The sequence below is a fragment of the Lytechinus variegatus genome, chromosome 10, assembly GCF_018143015.1.
Source record: "Lytechinus variegatus isolate NC3 chromosome 10, Lvar_3.0, whole genome shotgun sequence".
NCBI classification, from domain to species: Eukaryota; Metazoa; Echinodermata; class Echinoidea; order Temnopleuroida; family Toxopneustidae; genus Lytechinus; species Lytechinus variegatus.
In genome coordinates, this window is record NC_054749.1 from 2,972,183 (window position 1) to 2,990,284 (window position 18,102).

At 36.6% G+C, this 18,102-nt stretch overlaps 1 protein-coding gene across 1 annotated transcript in view; it reads right to left on the reverse strand.

Moving 5' to 3' along the window:
- LOC121422386 overlaps nucleotides 1-18,102 on the reverse strand; it is an 87,856-nt gene that overhangs the window by 31,859 nt on the left and 37,895 nt on the right. Inside the window, exons 16-27 of the mRNA XM_041617393.1 lie at nucleotides 17,932-18,079; nucleotides 16,130-16,528; nucleotides 15,382-15,504; nucleotides 14,043-14,209; nucleotides 12,423-12,573; nucleotides 11,662-11,824; nucleotides 10,451-10,692; nucleotides 8,619-8,984; nucleotides 7,826-8,266; nucleotides 7,082-7,294; nucleotides 5,043-5,127; nucleotides 3,414-3,562 (exon numbers count right to left, since the gene is read on the reverse strand). Of these exons, the coding sequence (XP_041473327.1) occupies nucleotides 3,414-3,562; nucleotides 5,043-5,127; nucleotides 7,082-7,294; nucleotides 7,826-8,266; nucleotides 8,619-8,984; nucleotides 10,451-10,692; nucleotides 11,662-11,824; nucleotides 12,423-12,573; nucleotides 14,043-14,209; nucleotides 15,382-15,504; nucleotides 16,130-16,528; nucleotides 17,932-18,079 (2,647 nt within the window). The remainder of the gene's footprint in view (nucleotides 1-3,413; nucleotides 3,563-5,042; nucleotides 5,128-7,081; nucleotides 7,295-7,825; nucleotides 8,267-8,618; nucleotides 8,985-10,450; nucleotides 10,693-11,661; nucleotides 11,825-12,422; nucleotides 12,574-14,042; nucleotides 14,210-15,381; nucleotides 15,505-16,129; nucleotides 16,529-17,931; nucleotides 18,080-18,102) is intronic.

The window sequence follows — 18,102 nt, forward strand, 5'->3', positions numbered from 1 at the left end:
TCCAATCTCTTGTCCCCTTCTCCATTGCTCTCCACCCCCCCCCCCCCCTCTCTCTCTCTCTCTTTCGTTTCGCGTTCTTTAACTTCCTTCCTTATCCCACACCTCTCTGTGTTTTTCTCGCTCAAATTCAATTCTCCTGCCCCCCCCCCCCTCTCTCTCTTGCACCTTTCCCTCCACCCCCTCCTCTCTCTCTCGCCCCACTTCTAAATTGCTCCTATCCTTTACAATCCCATCCCTCTGCAGTGTCCTTTTCTCTCCAAAATCCCATCCTCTTGCCCCCCCTCCCAATCTCTATCTCTCTTTGTTACAGCTCAATCAGCTCTATACTTTTTTCTTGTGCCTTCATTCTTATCATCCTTTTTTTCTAAAACTCTCTCTCCGTCCCTTTTATCCATATCTGTTTCTTTATCTCCCCCTTTCTCTCTTTAGCTATATATCTATCTTCCTATCAATCTACCACCCACCTACCTATCTATACAGTGCGTCCCAGAATAAACGAAACCGAGATTTAGCGATCATTTATCATAACTTAATCATAAATAGAATGTACAAATGACCTACCAATTTAAAGCTTAGAATCTCCTCTTTCATCTAATATTACTTAGGTTATTTCTCATTCACGCATGAGTGAGCAAAAACAATTTGAAGAAAGGATACCAAAACTCATTTTGCGGGGGGTATCTGGGTTTCAAAAAGAAAACCACATTTCTGAAAAGTTCAATATCTGCTCTTTGATTTGGTACCTCAATTACGGAATTTGGTCAAGAAATAAAAAAGTTCTGGTCATTTGAAATAAGGCTTGTATTTCCATAATTTCATGAGATAAACGTGTTTTCACCGGTTTCCCACAGAAGCTTTCGCATGGTGAACAAAAGATTTAATGCATGGCTGATCGTCAACAAAACGGAGTGTCGAGTGAGTTAGAAAGCCAGCCTGGAGAACCTCTTCATTTTATGAAATTATTGAAATTAAAGCCTTATTTCAAATGACCAGAACTTTGTTATTTCTTGACCATTTTCTGTAATTTAGGTACCAAATTAAAGAGCAGATTTTGAACTTTTCAGAAATGTGGTTTTCTTTTTGAAACCCAGATACCCCCCGCCAAATGAGTTTTTGGTGTCCTTTCTTCAAATTGTTTTTGCTCACTCATGCATGAATAAGAAATAATCTAAGTAATATCAGATGAAAGAGGGGATTCTAAGCTTTAAATTGGTAGGTCATTTGTCTATTTTATTTATGATTAAGTTATGATAAATGATCGCTAAATCTCGGTTTCGTTTTTTCTGGGACGCACTGTATAGCTATCTATCCATCTATCTATCTTCGTATCAATCTATCTATCTTCCTATCAATCTACCCATCTATCTATCTATCTATCTTCCTATCAATCTACCTACCTATCTATATATCTATCTATCCATCTATCTATCTATCTTCCTATCAATCTACCTATCTATCTATCTTCCTTCATATCAATCTATCTACCTTCCTATCTATCTATCTTCCTATCAATCTATCTTCCTATCAATCTATCTATAATCTATCTATCTAATTAATTTATCTATTAATTTTTTAGATTTATCTATGTATATATCTCAGGGGCCGCAGAATGTTTTTCTTAAGGGGGGTCTGACCATGCAGAAAAAAATCACAATCACATGGTTATTTTTACGCTTATGTTCACGGTTTTGGAAAAAAAAGTGGGAAAGGCTAAAGACCAACCAGCCCCCCCCCCCCCCCTCTGACCTGTCTATTAATTATTCTCCCTCTCTCCTTCTCTTGATCTTAGTCTGTAAATACATTTAAGTGTTAGAGGTTGAAACTCAGGCCATAAAGCAAGTCATTGAGACAGATGTGGATATAGTTTTTCACTTGTCAAATCTACCCCAGAAAAAGTTGTTTTGAATCAAAGAGTAAAATCAAACAATCACAATGCTGACAATTACATCAAAATCGGATGTAATATAAGTTATGACATTTTAAAGTGTTGCTTATTTTTCACAACACAGTTATAATGAATAACTCAACGATGTGCAAATGAGAGAGACGATGATGCTCCTCATTCATTGTTTTGTTATTGTTTGAGTTATACAATATTTCAATTGTCACATATTTGACTATGTATGATAACCAACTTGACTGATCCACAAAATCTTAAAACAAATAATTATACATGTTCAAAGAGGAATAACTTTTTTTTATTTCACATGACAATGAGAAAATTAAAATATTTGTATTATGAAATAAGATAGAAAAAGTGATTGGGTGACGTTCGCATTCCCCACATTTACATACCGACTGGGATGTGCATTTAACTGTTGTTGCTTTTTTTTAATTAACCCTAAATAGACTGGGCTATTTCGACGCCTAAGAAGACTGGGGGGTTGATTCAGCCCCCCCCCCCATGATCTCGGCTGTCGATCGCGCGATCGCGACGCATTAACCATGGCATTATCTACAAAACTATGACATCAAATTCTGCAAAAAATCTCATGTCTCAGTAATTATGCTAATTTATGCGTAAAATCATAAGTTTGCTCTAATTAATAAAATAATGCCCATGAAATGCTAATTTTTTTTCACATACTCTATATAGACATCTGATCAAATTTATTTGAAAAAAATTTCAATATCATATTTATTTTATTATGTATTCTATTGTTTTTTTTAATTTCTTATGTATTTCTCTGTTTTTCGACTTTTTGTTTTTTATTGTTTTTTAATGGAAATTGTCGGGAACTTTATTTTGACCATAAAAAAGATAAAATAAATTAATTTTAAGCAGTAAAAGGTGAAAATAATTATACATTTATGAATTTTGGCTAAAAATACTATATGCATTGGATTTGTACACAAATTCACGTTTTTGAGTAATTTTGGGTCTGCATGCACTTACGAAATGTGCGTAATTTCGGAACCGCGTACCTGTGGGTCACAATTTTGGTCTCAAAAGTTGCGCGAGACTTGAAAGTAAAAAGTCAGTGAGCGACGCGGTAAAAAAACTTTGCGCGGCGGATTTATTACGAAAAATGTCGAGGGGGGCTGAATCAGCCCCCCACAGTCTTTTTAGGGTTAAAACTATAAAATTTTCTAACTCTTATTTTACATCCGATTTTGATGACATGTTCAGAGTGATACTTGTTTGATTTTCATCTTTTTGTTGGAGTAGAGTTGTCCTTAAATGAAGAGTAAGAAAAAAAGCAATGGTCACTGCATGCCCTGTCCACAAAATAAAAATAGCTTTATAAAATAAAAGAATATCTTAAATATCAAATCAATCCATGACAGAGAATTTAGTCATAATTATACATTTCAAACGTCTTTGATTATCCAACCTCTTTAGACTTCATATTCCCATTTCATATCCCCCATCGTTTATAAGTTTCATGATAAAATGACTTTATTGCCCCTACCTTCAGCATGTCTGTGGCATATGAACTGACTTGCTTCCCGCGATGCACATGCTATGTCATGCCAATTGGCCGATGATTGTAGGTTTTGTAGCTTGATCATGGTGCAGTCTTCTTGTTCGTGTCCATTTGGTTGGGAAACTTCGTCAGAACTATAAGAGAATATAACATTCACAAAAATGAAGACATGTTTTGCGGTATAGGTCATGCAGTTCCGTTAATGCTATTTTTATTTTCGAACTAATCATTTTCTGTATCGAAAGTGGGAGGTGTCTGCATATAGCTCGTGTGAGTGATTAAGGGTCTCATTTTTAAAGGACAAGTCCACCCCAACAAAAAGTTGATTTGAATAAAAATAGAAAAATCCAACAAGCATAACACTGAAAATTTCATCGAAATCGGATGTAAAATAAGAAAGTTATGACGTTTTAAAATTTCGCTTAATTTCACAAAACACATGGGCCGCGGAACGGTTTTCAGTGGGGGGAGGGGCTGACCATTCTAAAAATCACAATCAGATGGTCATTTTTACGTGTTTGTATACGGTTTTGAAAAAAAAAGTCGGGGAGGCGAAGACCCCAGCCCCCCCCCCGTTCCGCGGCCCCTGAGTTATATGCACATCCTGGCTGGTATGCAAATGAGGATACTATGACGTCATCCACTCACTATTTCTTTTGTATTTCATAATATAAAATATGAAATATTCTAATTTTCTCTTCATTGTTAAGCAGTACAACGATTAATTCCTCTCTGAACATCATGTGAAATAAGCATTGTTTATTCTACTATATGGTTCAGTCAAGTTGGTCCTTATTGTCAAATCTATAAAACAATAAATATTTTATTATTCAAGCAATAAAAAACAGCAGAAAGAGTGAGTAATGGACATCATCGACCGACTCTTCTAGTTGTGCATATCACTGTTTTGCAGAAAAAAAATAAGCGAAACTTTGAAATGTCATAACTTTCTTATTTTACATCCGATTTTGATGAAATTTTCAGCACCATGCTAGTTTGATTTTTTCTATTTATTCAAATCAGCATTTTCCTCGGGTGGACGTGACATTTAAAGCAATCGGAAAGAAATGGGTACACTTTATTATTAGGGGATAATGGGTGGGCCTAAAATCAGTAAAAAAAACAACCTAGGCCAGGAAAAGGGAAGGGAACGAAGGTGCGATGTAGAAGTAATGTTAAAACTAGTATACTATCATCGTTAAGGGTACTTTTCAATCAGGGTATTTGAGTATTCAATTCAATTCATTTTTCATTCTTCAACATAATACAAATAATTACAAGATAAATTAATTCAATTTAAATAAAGCATGAACAAAAATCAACATTGAATAAATGATACACTTATTAAATAAGTGATTCAAATATGAATTAAAATGTATGTGAAATTTAAATCAATATAATCAATATAATTAAATATAATTAAATTAATAAAATTATATATCATGAAAAAAATTAAAGTGCAACAACGCGATGAAAGAAAGACAACAAACGTGAAATCTTCACTAAAAATCCAAATAACCAAACGATCCCAAAATGACCAAGAACAAAATTTTCTTTTAAATCAAATAATTTTATTTTATTTGCTCTCGAATTGTGACCAGTAACATTTATTACCTATCTGCCAAAAACCAATCTGCATAGCTTAGAGGACCCCCGTCTTCCCACCTGAAGCGACCTTCTTCTGCACTATCTGTCAAACCTATAAAGTAAAACAAAATATGGGAAATAATATTTGAACTTGAATTCGAATTGAATTTATTACCAAATATCACTGTCAGGTGCAATTACAAGGAACAGTACATCACATATAAACGAAACATTTGGTAATTGGAGCTACCATAATACAAAGATGCTAATCGAGGTTAGCCCTAAATAATGTCATGTTCATAGTTCAAACAATAAATTTAACTAAATCTCAATATTGTACAACAAATTCAATACTAATTCTACTTATCACTGTTGCAGAAAGTTTCGATCATTTTCAGTGACCATATTTACACTATTTACAAGAAAAAAAACATCTTAATTATTCACAAAATCTTTATATAGAATTATTTGTTTTCAGGCAATATTTTACCATACCAAATTAATTATAATCTTCCAGTAGCATTAATCTTAACGATTTGCTAAATTAAATGCCTTACGAGTCAGGAATCTTTTTATCAATGGTGGAAATAATGAAACAATGATCCTAAATATAATAAATTTTCCACTTTGAACCACTTGATTTCTGAAGATTTAAGACTTTGTCAAGTTATGCGGATCAACATTAAAAAAAAAACTCCGAATCGCTAGAAAAAAACTGGGCACAGTGGTTCGCTGGTAGAGCGCCCGCTTCGTGAACGAGAGGTTTTGAGTTCAATTCCTGTTTGAGTCATACCAAAGACGATTTAAACCTAAACATACAAAGTAGGGTAATAATATGACATCGTGTTGTGCAAGCCCGTTGGAAAGCAGTTCATAAGAGCTGTGGGTAAATTAATGATAATTGATCCGTTATTGTGTTATTATTGCCCTTATCCATTCTAACACGTCAATCTCCTGGCAAGAGGGCAGACGATCCATTTTTTTTCTAAGTCTTTAGTATACGGTTCATCCTGGGATTGAACAGTCGCAATGACATCCGGTTCATGAGGAGAGCACTCCACCGGTGAGCCATCATATTAAATGTATCATATTTTCTTTGAAATTTTTAAAATAATAACTGATTTGCCAATAATAATAAAAATACAATAACCCGATTGAAGACCAGCACTCCAGCAGCAACAATAATATATGCGAATAAAAAAATCCACCACTAGTCGCAAGTTTCCTACTTGTGTAGGCCTATAGTTTTCAAAATGTAATTTTATATGATTTATTATCTTACGGATTAGAAACAACAGCAAAGGACTGTTTGATATACCGTGTGAGTAAAAAAAATGACACCTCACAAACCCCCAATTTAAGGAAAATATTTTTCATGAACACATAATTATTATATATCGCCGAGAGAGCATCTTCTCCCAAATAATTTGATATTTATGTGGTATGTGTTAACAACTGGATAATCAGGATGTTTTTTTACTATGATTTGCGCCAAAGTAAGGTATGGCTGCAATCAATGAATCGAGATGCCAATGATGTCATACTAGTAATCCTACATGAGTTAGGTAAACATATTCGCAAACCCATATTAAATGAAATTAATATGAGATTCTAAAGAAAGTGTTCAGAAAACAATTCTAATTATTGAAAAGGGGTCTTCAAATGGATTTTAATGCAACCCTTGTAGGATTGTGACATCAATGACATCTGGATTCATTACTTGGAGTCATGCCTTACTTTGGCGCAAGCCTGAGTGAAAATTGACATCACTGCAAGGAATATCTACTATTTATCGGAGCGTGAAGACATATCACATAAATATGGTATCAAATTATTTGGGAGATAATACTCTTTCTGGTCATATATCATGCTCATGACATATTCCCCCCCCCCCTTACATTGGGGATTTTTTTTTACTCACTTGGTAGACTCTAAGGCTCGTCTGAAAGTGGGTTTATCTTTATTTTCTCATTCTATATATTCTCATTCGTTCTCAACACATTTTCAAAGGGATTTTTTTATTCTTTATAAATCATTGACTTTTAAATTATTCTCAACATCATTACCAATATATGTGTTCGCGTTGTTGCCGGTAAACCAGGATGACGTAAGCATGTAATGAATAAAGCCCATTTCATTGGCCGTCTTTATGCTGACAAGGAAGGCGTCATTGTCTCGACACATTTTGGATGCATCGTTCCACCTAATCGTCTCATTCAGGGAGCTAAACCAGTAGCATTGATTTCCAAAAAGCTCCCAACCACCGGGGCAGGTGTATTCTGAATTCGGATGAAAAATAGTAAAAATATTAAAGAAATATTAACAATCATTCAACGTAATTGCGGTGATAATAATACATACATAATACGTGGGACGAGTCCAAGACTGTTGTAATTCCAGGTTTTCGACATTCATTATATAAAACGAAAATGATTTGTTTTCACAACTACGATCACTTCATGTCAATAGAAGGGAAATATTCTATTACTAAATTGATTAGAATATTAAAACGTGATGAATACTGCCCAAAACCAAAAGAAGAGATTAGAGTTGTATGTATGCAAGTCTTTTCTTTTTAAGTCAAGTACCAAGTTTATTTGACAACAGGGCAAGTCAAGTCAAGTCATTTAAGCATTTAGTAAGTGAAGTCGAACGTAAGCAAAATCGCGACCGCTAGCGAGTCGAGTCAATAACTCTACCTGGAAAAGGTCATATCAATCCTTTTGTCTGAAGTAAATCGTTCTTCTAAATTTTATGAAGATTGAAAAAATTGAAAGGACTTTTAAATTTCAAGGAGTAAACCACGTTACCTGCATATCCTTTTGTTGAGTCTACATCGAGCTCGGTGTACGTGGCTCGATACTCGGCGTAAAACCCATTCCCTTGATGAAGGTCATCAGAAGCGAAATCAATGAGCACGGCATTTAGACTACTTCGGACTTTGTTTGGAGGAGGATTTGAGTTGCAAAAACGACCCAAGACCGGCGGCATCGAATCGGCAGCATCTGCGCCGTCATAGACGATTAGGTTGTCGGATTGAGAGCAACCGACGTCACCGACGTCGGAGACGACGTCGAAATTTTTAAAGATTATGGTGACATAGGAGCCTTCAGGGGTAGTGATAATCCACCGGCATTGTGAGTTGGGCGAGTAAGGGAAAGGGTAGTTGACGGAGACAAAAATAGCAGCTGGAAGATCGCAGTACTCTACGCCTGAACAAGCGTCGCGACCGAATCCACAACCGCCTAAATCTAAGGATGAAGAATGGTAGATGAAATTTTTTATTTGATTGTTGAGTTTCAGTATACAGTAAGAAAATACCTTTTAATATTTCATATTTGAATACACAACAACCCCTCATTTCTCGCTTTACTTTATTCATTCTCATCTCTTCCTCTTCTTCTCTTTATCCTTCTTCTTCTATTCCTCCTCCTTCTTCTTCTTCCTCTTCCCCTCCCACTGTTTCTTCTTTTCCTTTTCTTCTACCTTTCTCTCTTCTTTTTCTCCTTCTTCTTCTTGAATATTCTCAGTGGTTTAGACTTATAGCCCTCCAATGCTCGGCCTAAACAATGGTCTACTCTTATTGTAGTCGTTAAATCATACCTGTCGTGTTGTAGAAAAGATTGAATCCAGTTGAATTCCCCGCAAGCCCCGTTTCTAGGACAACGGTGATCGTTGAGGAGTTTGATACGATGAGGGGGAGTGATGTATTCCCGCACAAATCACTTTTCAGAGTACCAGTTGGAGCGCGCACCGAGACACGATCAACGCAGCTGCTAGCTCCCCTCGCGACGTTGAAGTCGGTGAAATATAGTGATATGTAGTGATCCGATTTAACGGTGATGTTGTATTCGCAGTTGGTGAATGGCGGTATGATGGATGGGAAACTTTTGGTCTTGATCGATCCTGATGGCCCCTGAAAGCTGACTGATCCACCGCATACAGCATTGCAATCTATCACAGCACAATCTAGGAAGAAGTCATAGAAACAAAGCCCTCATTATGATTTCAAATATACAGTGCGTCCCATAAAAAAGAAAACCCCTATTCAGAGATAGATTTCACAATTATCAAAAATGTTTTTGACTATAAATTTGATACTTTTGATAAGAGTGGAATCTCATCTTTAATTTGAGATCAACAGCTTAGGAAAATATTCACGCATGGCAGATTATGAAAAAATATATCGAGGATTATCAGAAACGATTTGCGCAGAAAATCATGTCCTAATCTGAATCCACTCTCTTTTCAGGGATTCAATCGTCGGAGAAGCACGTTTGTCGTATCACGAACCAACTTTGCCCATTTTTTCTGCGCAACCTGATTTTGACATTTAATCTTAAAACTCGTCTTGCTCACTACTGCGTGAACTGTTCGTCATGTATTAAGTATCACAATGCAGAGGAGTAATTGAATTGTATAATGATGTAAATAGAATATCATAATCTTTGAAGAAAAAGGGTGTTGGAAACACGTTTTTTTTTTTCTGGGACGCGCTGTATTTCAGCTTCACTCTTTGGTACATAGGCCCGTATTCTGTAGTCCAGTCTAACTTACTAAGGCCATGGTCTAACTCTGTGCTAATACATGTATCATGGTATGTCAAAACTGCCAAATTTTTTATACCTTTATTTTTCATATGATCTTTTATCAAGCTTCAATAAGGAAGAAAATTAATTAATTCAGCTCTCATTGATTTGAGTGGCGGATGAGAAGATAAATTGAAAGTTTACTATTATAAACTTATGCCCCTAAGGCTATCCATACTTAAACCACAACTTCGGACCAGAGTTTAAACTGGGGAAAAAGAGCTCCAAGTAGAGTACCATAACATAGCACAACATTCACTGTAAAAACTGCGGTGTTAAAACTGACACCAATTGGTGTTAATAGAGGACCACACCCTGATGTTAAAATTACACCCTAGAGATTAAACATAACACCAAAGAGTGTAAATGTAACAACAAAAGGTGTTGTAATAACACATATAGTAAAACTAACACCACCAATTTAACAACGGTGTAAAATAATTGGTGTGGTCCTCTATTTTCCACAGTTTTTTGCTGTGTTTCTACCGAGCGCCAAAAGTGATGTGACATGCTCTTTTCCCCGGTCTTTTTCCTACGTCGTTACCAAGACTTACTCGGTCCATTCGACTTTGATACAAACGACGAACTCGTTCCCCCTTCTTATATCGTTCCGAGGACTTACTTATTCGTTCGCTCGACTTTTCCTCTTCTTACTAACGTTGGCGAGTACGCAAGTTTAGGGAACGAGTTAGTAAGTCGAAGGAATGAATAGATGTGCCGTGCCGGATGCCGTGGAGCCGAATGGTTAAACAAAACACACACGTTATTTTATCGCCGTTGTTCCATGCATTTCTCATGAGGGGCTATATAATAATCATTATCTTACAGATTTTACTTACAACTTACCGACCATATCATAAGACGCTTCAAAGCCAAGTTCATGGGGCATGCCCGCGGTCAATGACCACATGATCAGCTCGATGAACACAACGTTAGACTGGCTGGTGATCTCGATGTCGTGAAGCTCACCGCAGTATGGACCTCGTCTGAAGTAACTTTCATCATCAACGACGTCGGTGACATCCAGACCATCTTGACAATGAGAATTGGAAGGGCTCTGACGTAGAAACAACCTAATGATTCTCAGCCTGCAATGGCATATAAAGAATAGGAAATCAAAGTAGTTACGAGTTAAACTGCAGCGAGCATGACTATGCTCTTTTTTGGTAATATTCCTATCATTTTGTGCAATAAAAGATAAGTCTCTTTTATTGCACTGTTTGTCTGATTTTCCTTCCTCTTTCCTTTGAGGCCTTCATCAATTTCAAGCTCTAAGCTTAAGATGAAGGTCTCCCACATTTCAAATGTATTATGTTGATATATGTATAATATATGATTTTTTTCTGCTATTTTTATTATTTTTTACAATTAAAAAAGGAAATTTATCAGGTATATACATATATTTAAATTAGATTGTATATATGTATATGGTATTAATTATATCATTTGCTTGTTATGTTATACTAAGAAAACATGATTACTCTTGTATATGCTTATTGGAATGTGGAAATAAATCCAAATCAAATCAAATCAATGAATATTATTTAACAATCATGATTGTTACCGTTAAGACGATCATATAATTCTGACGGATATCAAATTAAGTACAGCCTCCCTCCCACAAAAGAAGAAAATAAATCTTGGAGATAACGAGTAACACAGACAATGGGCCAACTAAGCATTTCTAATTGATGATAATGATGGTGACGATCATAATGAAGATGATGACGGTAACGTTGATGATGACGATGATAGCGAGAATAATGAAGATGATGATGATGATGGTAATGATGATGATGCTAATGATGATGATGATGATGATGATGATGATAATGATGATGATGACAATGATAATGATAATAATGTTGATAATGATGATGATGACGATGATGATCATGATGATGATGATGATGATGATGATGATGGTGGTGGTGGTGATGATCATGATCATGATCATGATGATGTCGATGCGATGGTGAGAGAAGTGATGATAGTCGTTACACAATCAATACAACATTTCAGAGACTGTTAGACCAGGGAATTATACATCCTCTTACCTGACATTCATCCCGTCTGGTCCCTTGATCATAAATCTACATGATGAACGCTGATTGTATAGCGGAGGGTAACTAAAGGCTTGTATGTGTCCAAATGAAGCCGATGTCACGTGTGACCTGACGTCATCAGACCAGTTACCAACGCACCGAAGATCAGCATATCCTTAATTTGAATGAAACCATATATAAAAGGTTTTACTCATACTGTATGCAATCCATGGAGAGCGTTTTATGAAAGGACTTGTCGGACGTTTCATCCGACAAATCCTGATTTATCCGACAGTTACCATAGTAACAGTGCTTCTCAGCCAATCAAAATCTACATATAAAGAGAACACTTTTATGTGCAACATCATGGAATTCAGCAAAAATGTCTAAACACATACGATATTTTTTGTGAGAAGATGGATTTTTTTCACAAAATTAACAAAATACCACGGTTTTTATTTCAAAGAATTTGGCAATTGCAGTCCAAATTGACGGATTTACAATCAATACTGCGATCGAAAGAGATCGTTCGTCTATCTAAAGTTTAAACCCATATATTATTATCATTATGTTGGTTATTATTGATTGCAGTATGGAAAAGCACATGCTTTTATCAACTTTTGCCTTGGATTGTAGGCCCACATGCGTTTTTACTTCTTTTGCTTGTTTGAAAATTGAATTCAGGCAGCAGGAGTTAATGTCTACCTCTGGAGAATATTCATTATACATGTTATAAATCTGAGGTTTATAAATGCATCATCATTATACATTACCTCTTTCACAAATGAATGGCTTCTGATCATCACAATCAGATGACTCTATTATAATTTCAGTCCCATTCCACTTAGCTGAAGAACATAGGTCGTCTACAGCAGTATCACCATCTTCTACCCAAATACCATCTTCATTAACCTCGTTCAATACCTGTAAATAGAAACAAAATTATATTTAAAAAAAATAAAAGAAAATGATCTTGATTTCTTGGCGCCATATCAGAACTAGTTCACGAATATAGGTTAATGAGCCCACCCTCACCTTGAATTTCACATTTTCGCGTCAATTAAATTTAATTTGATTGGGCCATCGCCAAAGGGCCTTAAAATGATATTTTATGTTTAAAAACATCCTGGTACAATGTACTTTCATTATTGCCATTATCATTATGTCATATTTAATGCATTTCAGTGTTGCCAGGGGAAACACATAAAGGAGCCGCAGACGCAAGTTACAATTCCTTCAGAGTTTTTATTTTTTACGTTCAGTGAAAATGTTATGATATAGTTTAGATTTCATTTTAAATATGATATATATTTGTGTTCATTGCAACTGATATTAAAGAAGGCTGTATTATCTGTAGCAGCATCAGCAACAATAGTAGTAGTAGTAGTAGTAGTAGTAGTAGTAGTAGTAGTAGTAGTAGTAGTAGTAGTAGTAGTAGTAGTAGTAGTGGTAGTAGTAGTGGTAGTAGTAGTAGTAGTAGTAGTAGTAGTAGTAGTAGTAGTAGTAGTAGTAGTAGTAGTAGCAGCAGCAGCAGTAGCAGTAGCAGCAGAATAGTAATATCAGTATAAAGTAGTAGTGTAGAAGTAGCAGCAGTAGTAGTAGTTGTAGTAGTAGCAGTATAAGTAGTAGTAGTAGTAGTAGTAGTAGTAGTAGTAGTAGTAGTAGTAGTAGTAGTAGTAGTAGTAGTAGTAGTAGTAGTAGTAGTAGTAGTAGTAGTAGTAGTAGTAGTGGTAGTAGAAGTGGTAGTAGTAGTAGTAGTAGTAGTAGTAGTAGTAGTAGTAGTAGTAGTAGTAGTAGCAGCAGCAGCAGTAGCAGTAGCAGCAGAATAGTAATATCAGTATAAAGTAGTAGTGTAGAAGTAGCAGCAGTAGTAGTAGTTGTAGTAGTAGCAGTATAAGTAGTAGTAGTAGTAGTAGTAGTAGTAGTAGTAGTAGTAGTAGTAGTAGTAGTAGTAGTAGTAGTAGTAGTAGTAGTAGTAGTAGTAGTAGTAGTAGTAGTAGTAGTAGTAGTAGTAGTAGTAGTAGTAGTAGTAGTAGTAGTAGTTGAAGTAGAGTAGTAGCAGCAGCAGCAGTAGTAGTAGTAGTAGTAGTAGTAGTAGAAGTATTAGTATTAGCAGCAGTAGTCATAATCATCATCTGGGGCCCGTTTCATAATGGCAACTGTTGTAACTTTGCCATTATGACAACTACCATGGTATCCTCGATTTTGATTGGCTGCTGAGCCATGTTACCATGGTAGTTACCATAATGGCAAAGTTACGACAGTTGTATCTCTTTTTGAAACGAGCCCCAGATGTCATCATTTTAATTTTATCATATATTTATTGTAGTAGGCCTAGCCATCAGCATCGTCATTGTCATTAGATTTCAAGTCAATAAATAATTAAGGGATACCTTTGGGAAATCAACGTCACTGGCATTCAGTAGATGACTTTGAATCGCCGTACAGTGATTGGTCGCTTCTGACCACGTGACCGGCTTAGATTCGACGACGTAACACGCTGATCCCTGATTGAGTACAGTGCTACTACTAGCATTCGGAAAGTCGGTTAAGCACGTATCTATGAGGGTGATTGAAAAAGGGAACATCAAGGGAACCGCTTTAATATCAGCTGGATTTTATGTAAAGCAGTATACAGTTTAGCTATGAACCATGCATATATTTCTGGACATTTTGGGGAGTTTCATGGCATTTTCGGGGATAGAACATATTCTCCCATTTCCTTGTAAAAACACGAACTAAAACAGATTGCAGGGGCCGCGGAACCGGGGGGGGGGGGGGGCGGGGGTTGGCTTCAGCCCCACCACTTTTTTCCAAAACCGTGTACAAAAACGTACAAATGACCATATAATTGGGATTTTTAGCATGATCAGCCCCCCCCCCCCCCCACTTTGAAAACCGTTCCGCGGCCCCTGGATTGGTTGTCTATTTCAGAGACACATTTGAAACATCATCGATCCAGAGACAGTTGGATGCATCAGGGAGAATTAATGGATATTTGGAGCGTTGTGGCCCAGTGGATTAGTCTTCGGACTTTGAAACAGAGGGTCGTGGGTTCGAATCCCAACCATGGCGTAATTTCCTTCAGCAAGAAATTTATCCACATTGTGCTGCACTCGACCCAGGTGAGGTGAATGGGTACCGGTAGGAAGTAATTCCTTAAAAAGCTGTGTGCGCTATGAACGCCTAGCTTAGCCGGGTAATATAGGAGCGCCTTGAGCACCTAAGGTGGATATGTGCGCAATATAAATATCCTATGTTATTATTATATTTTCTTTGAAAAACTGAAGATTTTGTAGAAATTTGTGTTTATATTCATTTCTTCACCCTTTTCCCCACAAGTATAGTGTCCTCTTGCAATCCTCACATTCCACCCGGCACATCATCCCTTTCATAAGAAAAAAAAGTTTGGGGTACCAGACATTTATTTTGGAAAGTTATAGGAACTGCAATTATTCTTTTCCCCCATCAGAATTCAGTATTTTGCTCTTCGTTTTTTCTTTCTATCTATATGATATTTGCCATCGATTCTTGCCATTTAAGTTCCCTCTGGCGAATGCCCCGCCTCCCCCCACACACATACATGCGTGACAATTGCCAATGGTTTGTTGGTACCAGGGGGGGGGGGACCCTCTTCAATAGGCTGTTATATACAAATTCGAAATTCGGAAAGGGTTAACGTCTCGCCCTCCTCTCTTTGAATATGCCCTATATACTGCAGATCGTACCTACCAACACATTGCCGACGAGACGAATCTAAATGGTAACCTTCTGGGCATGTGCAGTGGTAGCTGCCTTCATCATTCACGCACTGGTGTGAGCACTCGTTTTCACTGCTCAGACACTCATCTATATCTGCTCCCGAAAAGAAACAAAACGTGATGTCTAAGAAAGGCAAACTAAATACCCGATTTATTTATCTGGCACCTTCTCAACGGATGACAATATCGACTTTTCACAGCGGAGTCGTATTATTTAAAAGCTATACCTGCGTTTTCAAACACGTCAAACGAATAAATACAAAATAAACGATGCGATTTTACAAATTGCGCAATCATATTAAGAATGAAACAATGGTGGTAAATACATTTTTGCGGTTGTAATTAGCAAGTGCACACTCAAACCTAACCAGGGCTGAAGAGGGTATGCATATACATCGTTTGATAATAAATTCGTAAAGATCCTCGTGAACAGCAAATCAAATTGATTAGATTGCCTATTAATCCCAAATCCATCTAAAGATCATTATCCATAGAGTATTTGGTATAAAGCCTTTTGGCTCCACAAGATATACATGTTGGCCATTCAACAGTGAAAATATGAAGAAAAAAACAGTAAGTTCATTCACGAAAAGTGGTCTTCAAGAGCTTCTAAAACTGATCCATGGGTGTAACAATGTTCAGGAACTAACCAATTGGCTCCTTATTCTTTGATTCTTTTTTTTATTAGAATTCGTTCACATCTACCCAAGATCATTTACCTATTTCGCATAGAGTCCCACGCAGAATAACACTCTGGCAGTCATACTGCTTCCAATAAAAATCCGAACGTCCGTCTAAAGCCGCACAGAAATGGACGGAGATATTAACTGGTAGGTCAAAGAGGAATTCTTCGTAAATGACTGGAGTACCGTCATCCCACGTCCAATCTCCGTAACCGACCTTGGATGCGCCTATTGTCAACTCCGATTTGATATCAAACACGAGCTCGGGCCGGTGATCGGCGAGGGCACCCTGGATGATCGATGACTTGATCGTAGCTCGCTCGCTGTCCTCGGCAAAGATATCGCTGCATGCCCCTTCGGAGTTACTGCTGACGGACCCGTAGCATTTACCACCGAATGCCAACCCTTTCTCCGCAGGACACACCCTCCCGATACCTAAGCAAATATGAGACACGTGGCATTTATTTAATCAAAAAGCTTTATTTTTCCCAATTAAATTAAGTTTTCTTAAAATACTCAACAAAACATCTGAAAACAAACAGTGTGAGTTAGAATCAATGAATATATAACAGAAACAATGACTATAAAAATTTCATGATCCATTCCTTCACGTAGTACATCCAAAATTATCAATAACATAGAAAGATAAAAAGAACATAGAATGTATTTTATGAATTGATTAAAGTTGGGAAAGGGACGGTGAACAAAAAAAAGAGAAAGAAAAAAATCAAAAGTGGAAGGAAAACTGAGTGTGGTAAATGTATAGGCTGTTTATGTAAATATATAACATTATGATATTAATGTAAAATATATACATATATATTTAAAAAAGGAATTTTTAATTCTCTTTTTTTTTGTCACATCATGGGCACTGACAAAGAGTGTGACTTTACTTTACATTGTTAGGAGCTATGCTCCTTTAAAAATCTACGATTTAATTTCTACGGCATTTACTAAACCAATTGTGATTATTTTATTCCTTATGCCAAAGCAGACTATTTCCATTTAACTGCTAAACCTCGACTGTTGGCGGTGAGGCCCTTTTCACATTTTCCTGCTTTGGAGCCGAAGATTCTTCATAGTCATCTTGCAGTCATGGCAACGCATCTTTAGATGCGTCTTTTACAGTGCGCTTCCTCCATCTTCATTCAGCGCGTTGTTGATTTCTTTGAAACGGGAGTTTCACAATCCGTATGACCATGAATAGACATGTTTTTCAAGGCTGTTTCAGAAACGAATTTTATCTTTTTTTGTCATATTATGGGCACTGAGGACGAGTGAGACTTTACCTTTTATTTTTGAGGGCTACGCTCCTTTCAAAATCTACAATTTTATTTCTACGCCGGGCATTTAATAAAAACAATGTGATTATTTTATTCCTTAGGCCGAAGCAGACTATATTTATTCATACATTATATACAATCCATATTGATATCATATTGCCTTTACCAATAAGTCAAAATCTCCTTACGCCGCCCCTGAACTTATCAATTGAAATTAAATATGATAGGCTTATACTCATTGTAGACATTAAAGAAACATGACCAGTCCCAAAATGCTCAAATACTCTCTTGAACGGATTAACAAGTTAATGTACCGTTTGTCTTCAATGATATATTTTGAAGGGAAAAATGAAGAATTGAGATGCCTGTTGCATCTTAATCCCCATCCCAAGATTTACGCCTCACATACCATACCTAATTAAAAAGGAATGTGTATTACTACATTTTTTTTACATTTCTTCAAAAATATAATACGGTTCATTTATGATACACATAAAACTGCTCATATTTGTAAAAAAAAAAAAAAAAACACGGCAGATGTAAGTTTATATTCACCTAACAATGGGCATCCGACGATCTCAGCTCTCATTCTGATTCGTCTTCTGTACCAAGAATAAGGCATGATACGAACCCTCCTGGTGATGATTGGTCGCTCCAAGGTGCTTCTTACCTCGGTATTCTGGTCACTGTTGCCTGGGAGGATCTGAGACAGACCAGGGGCCCGTT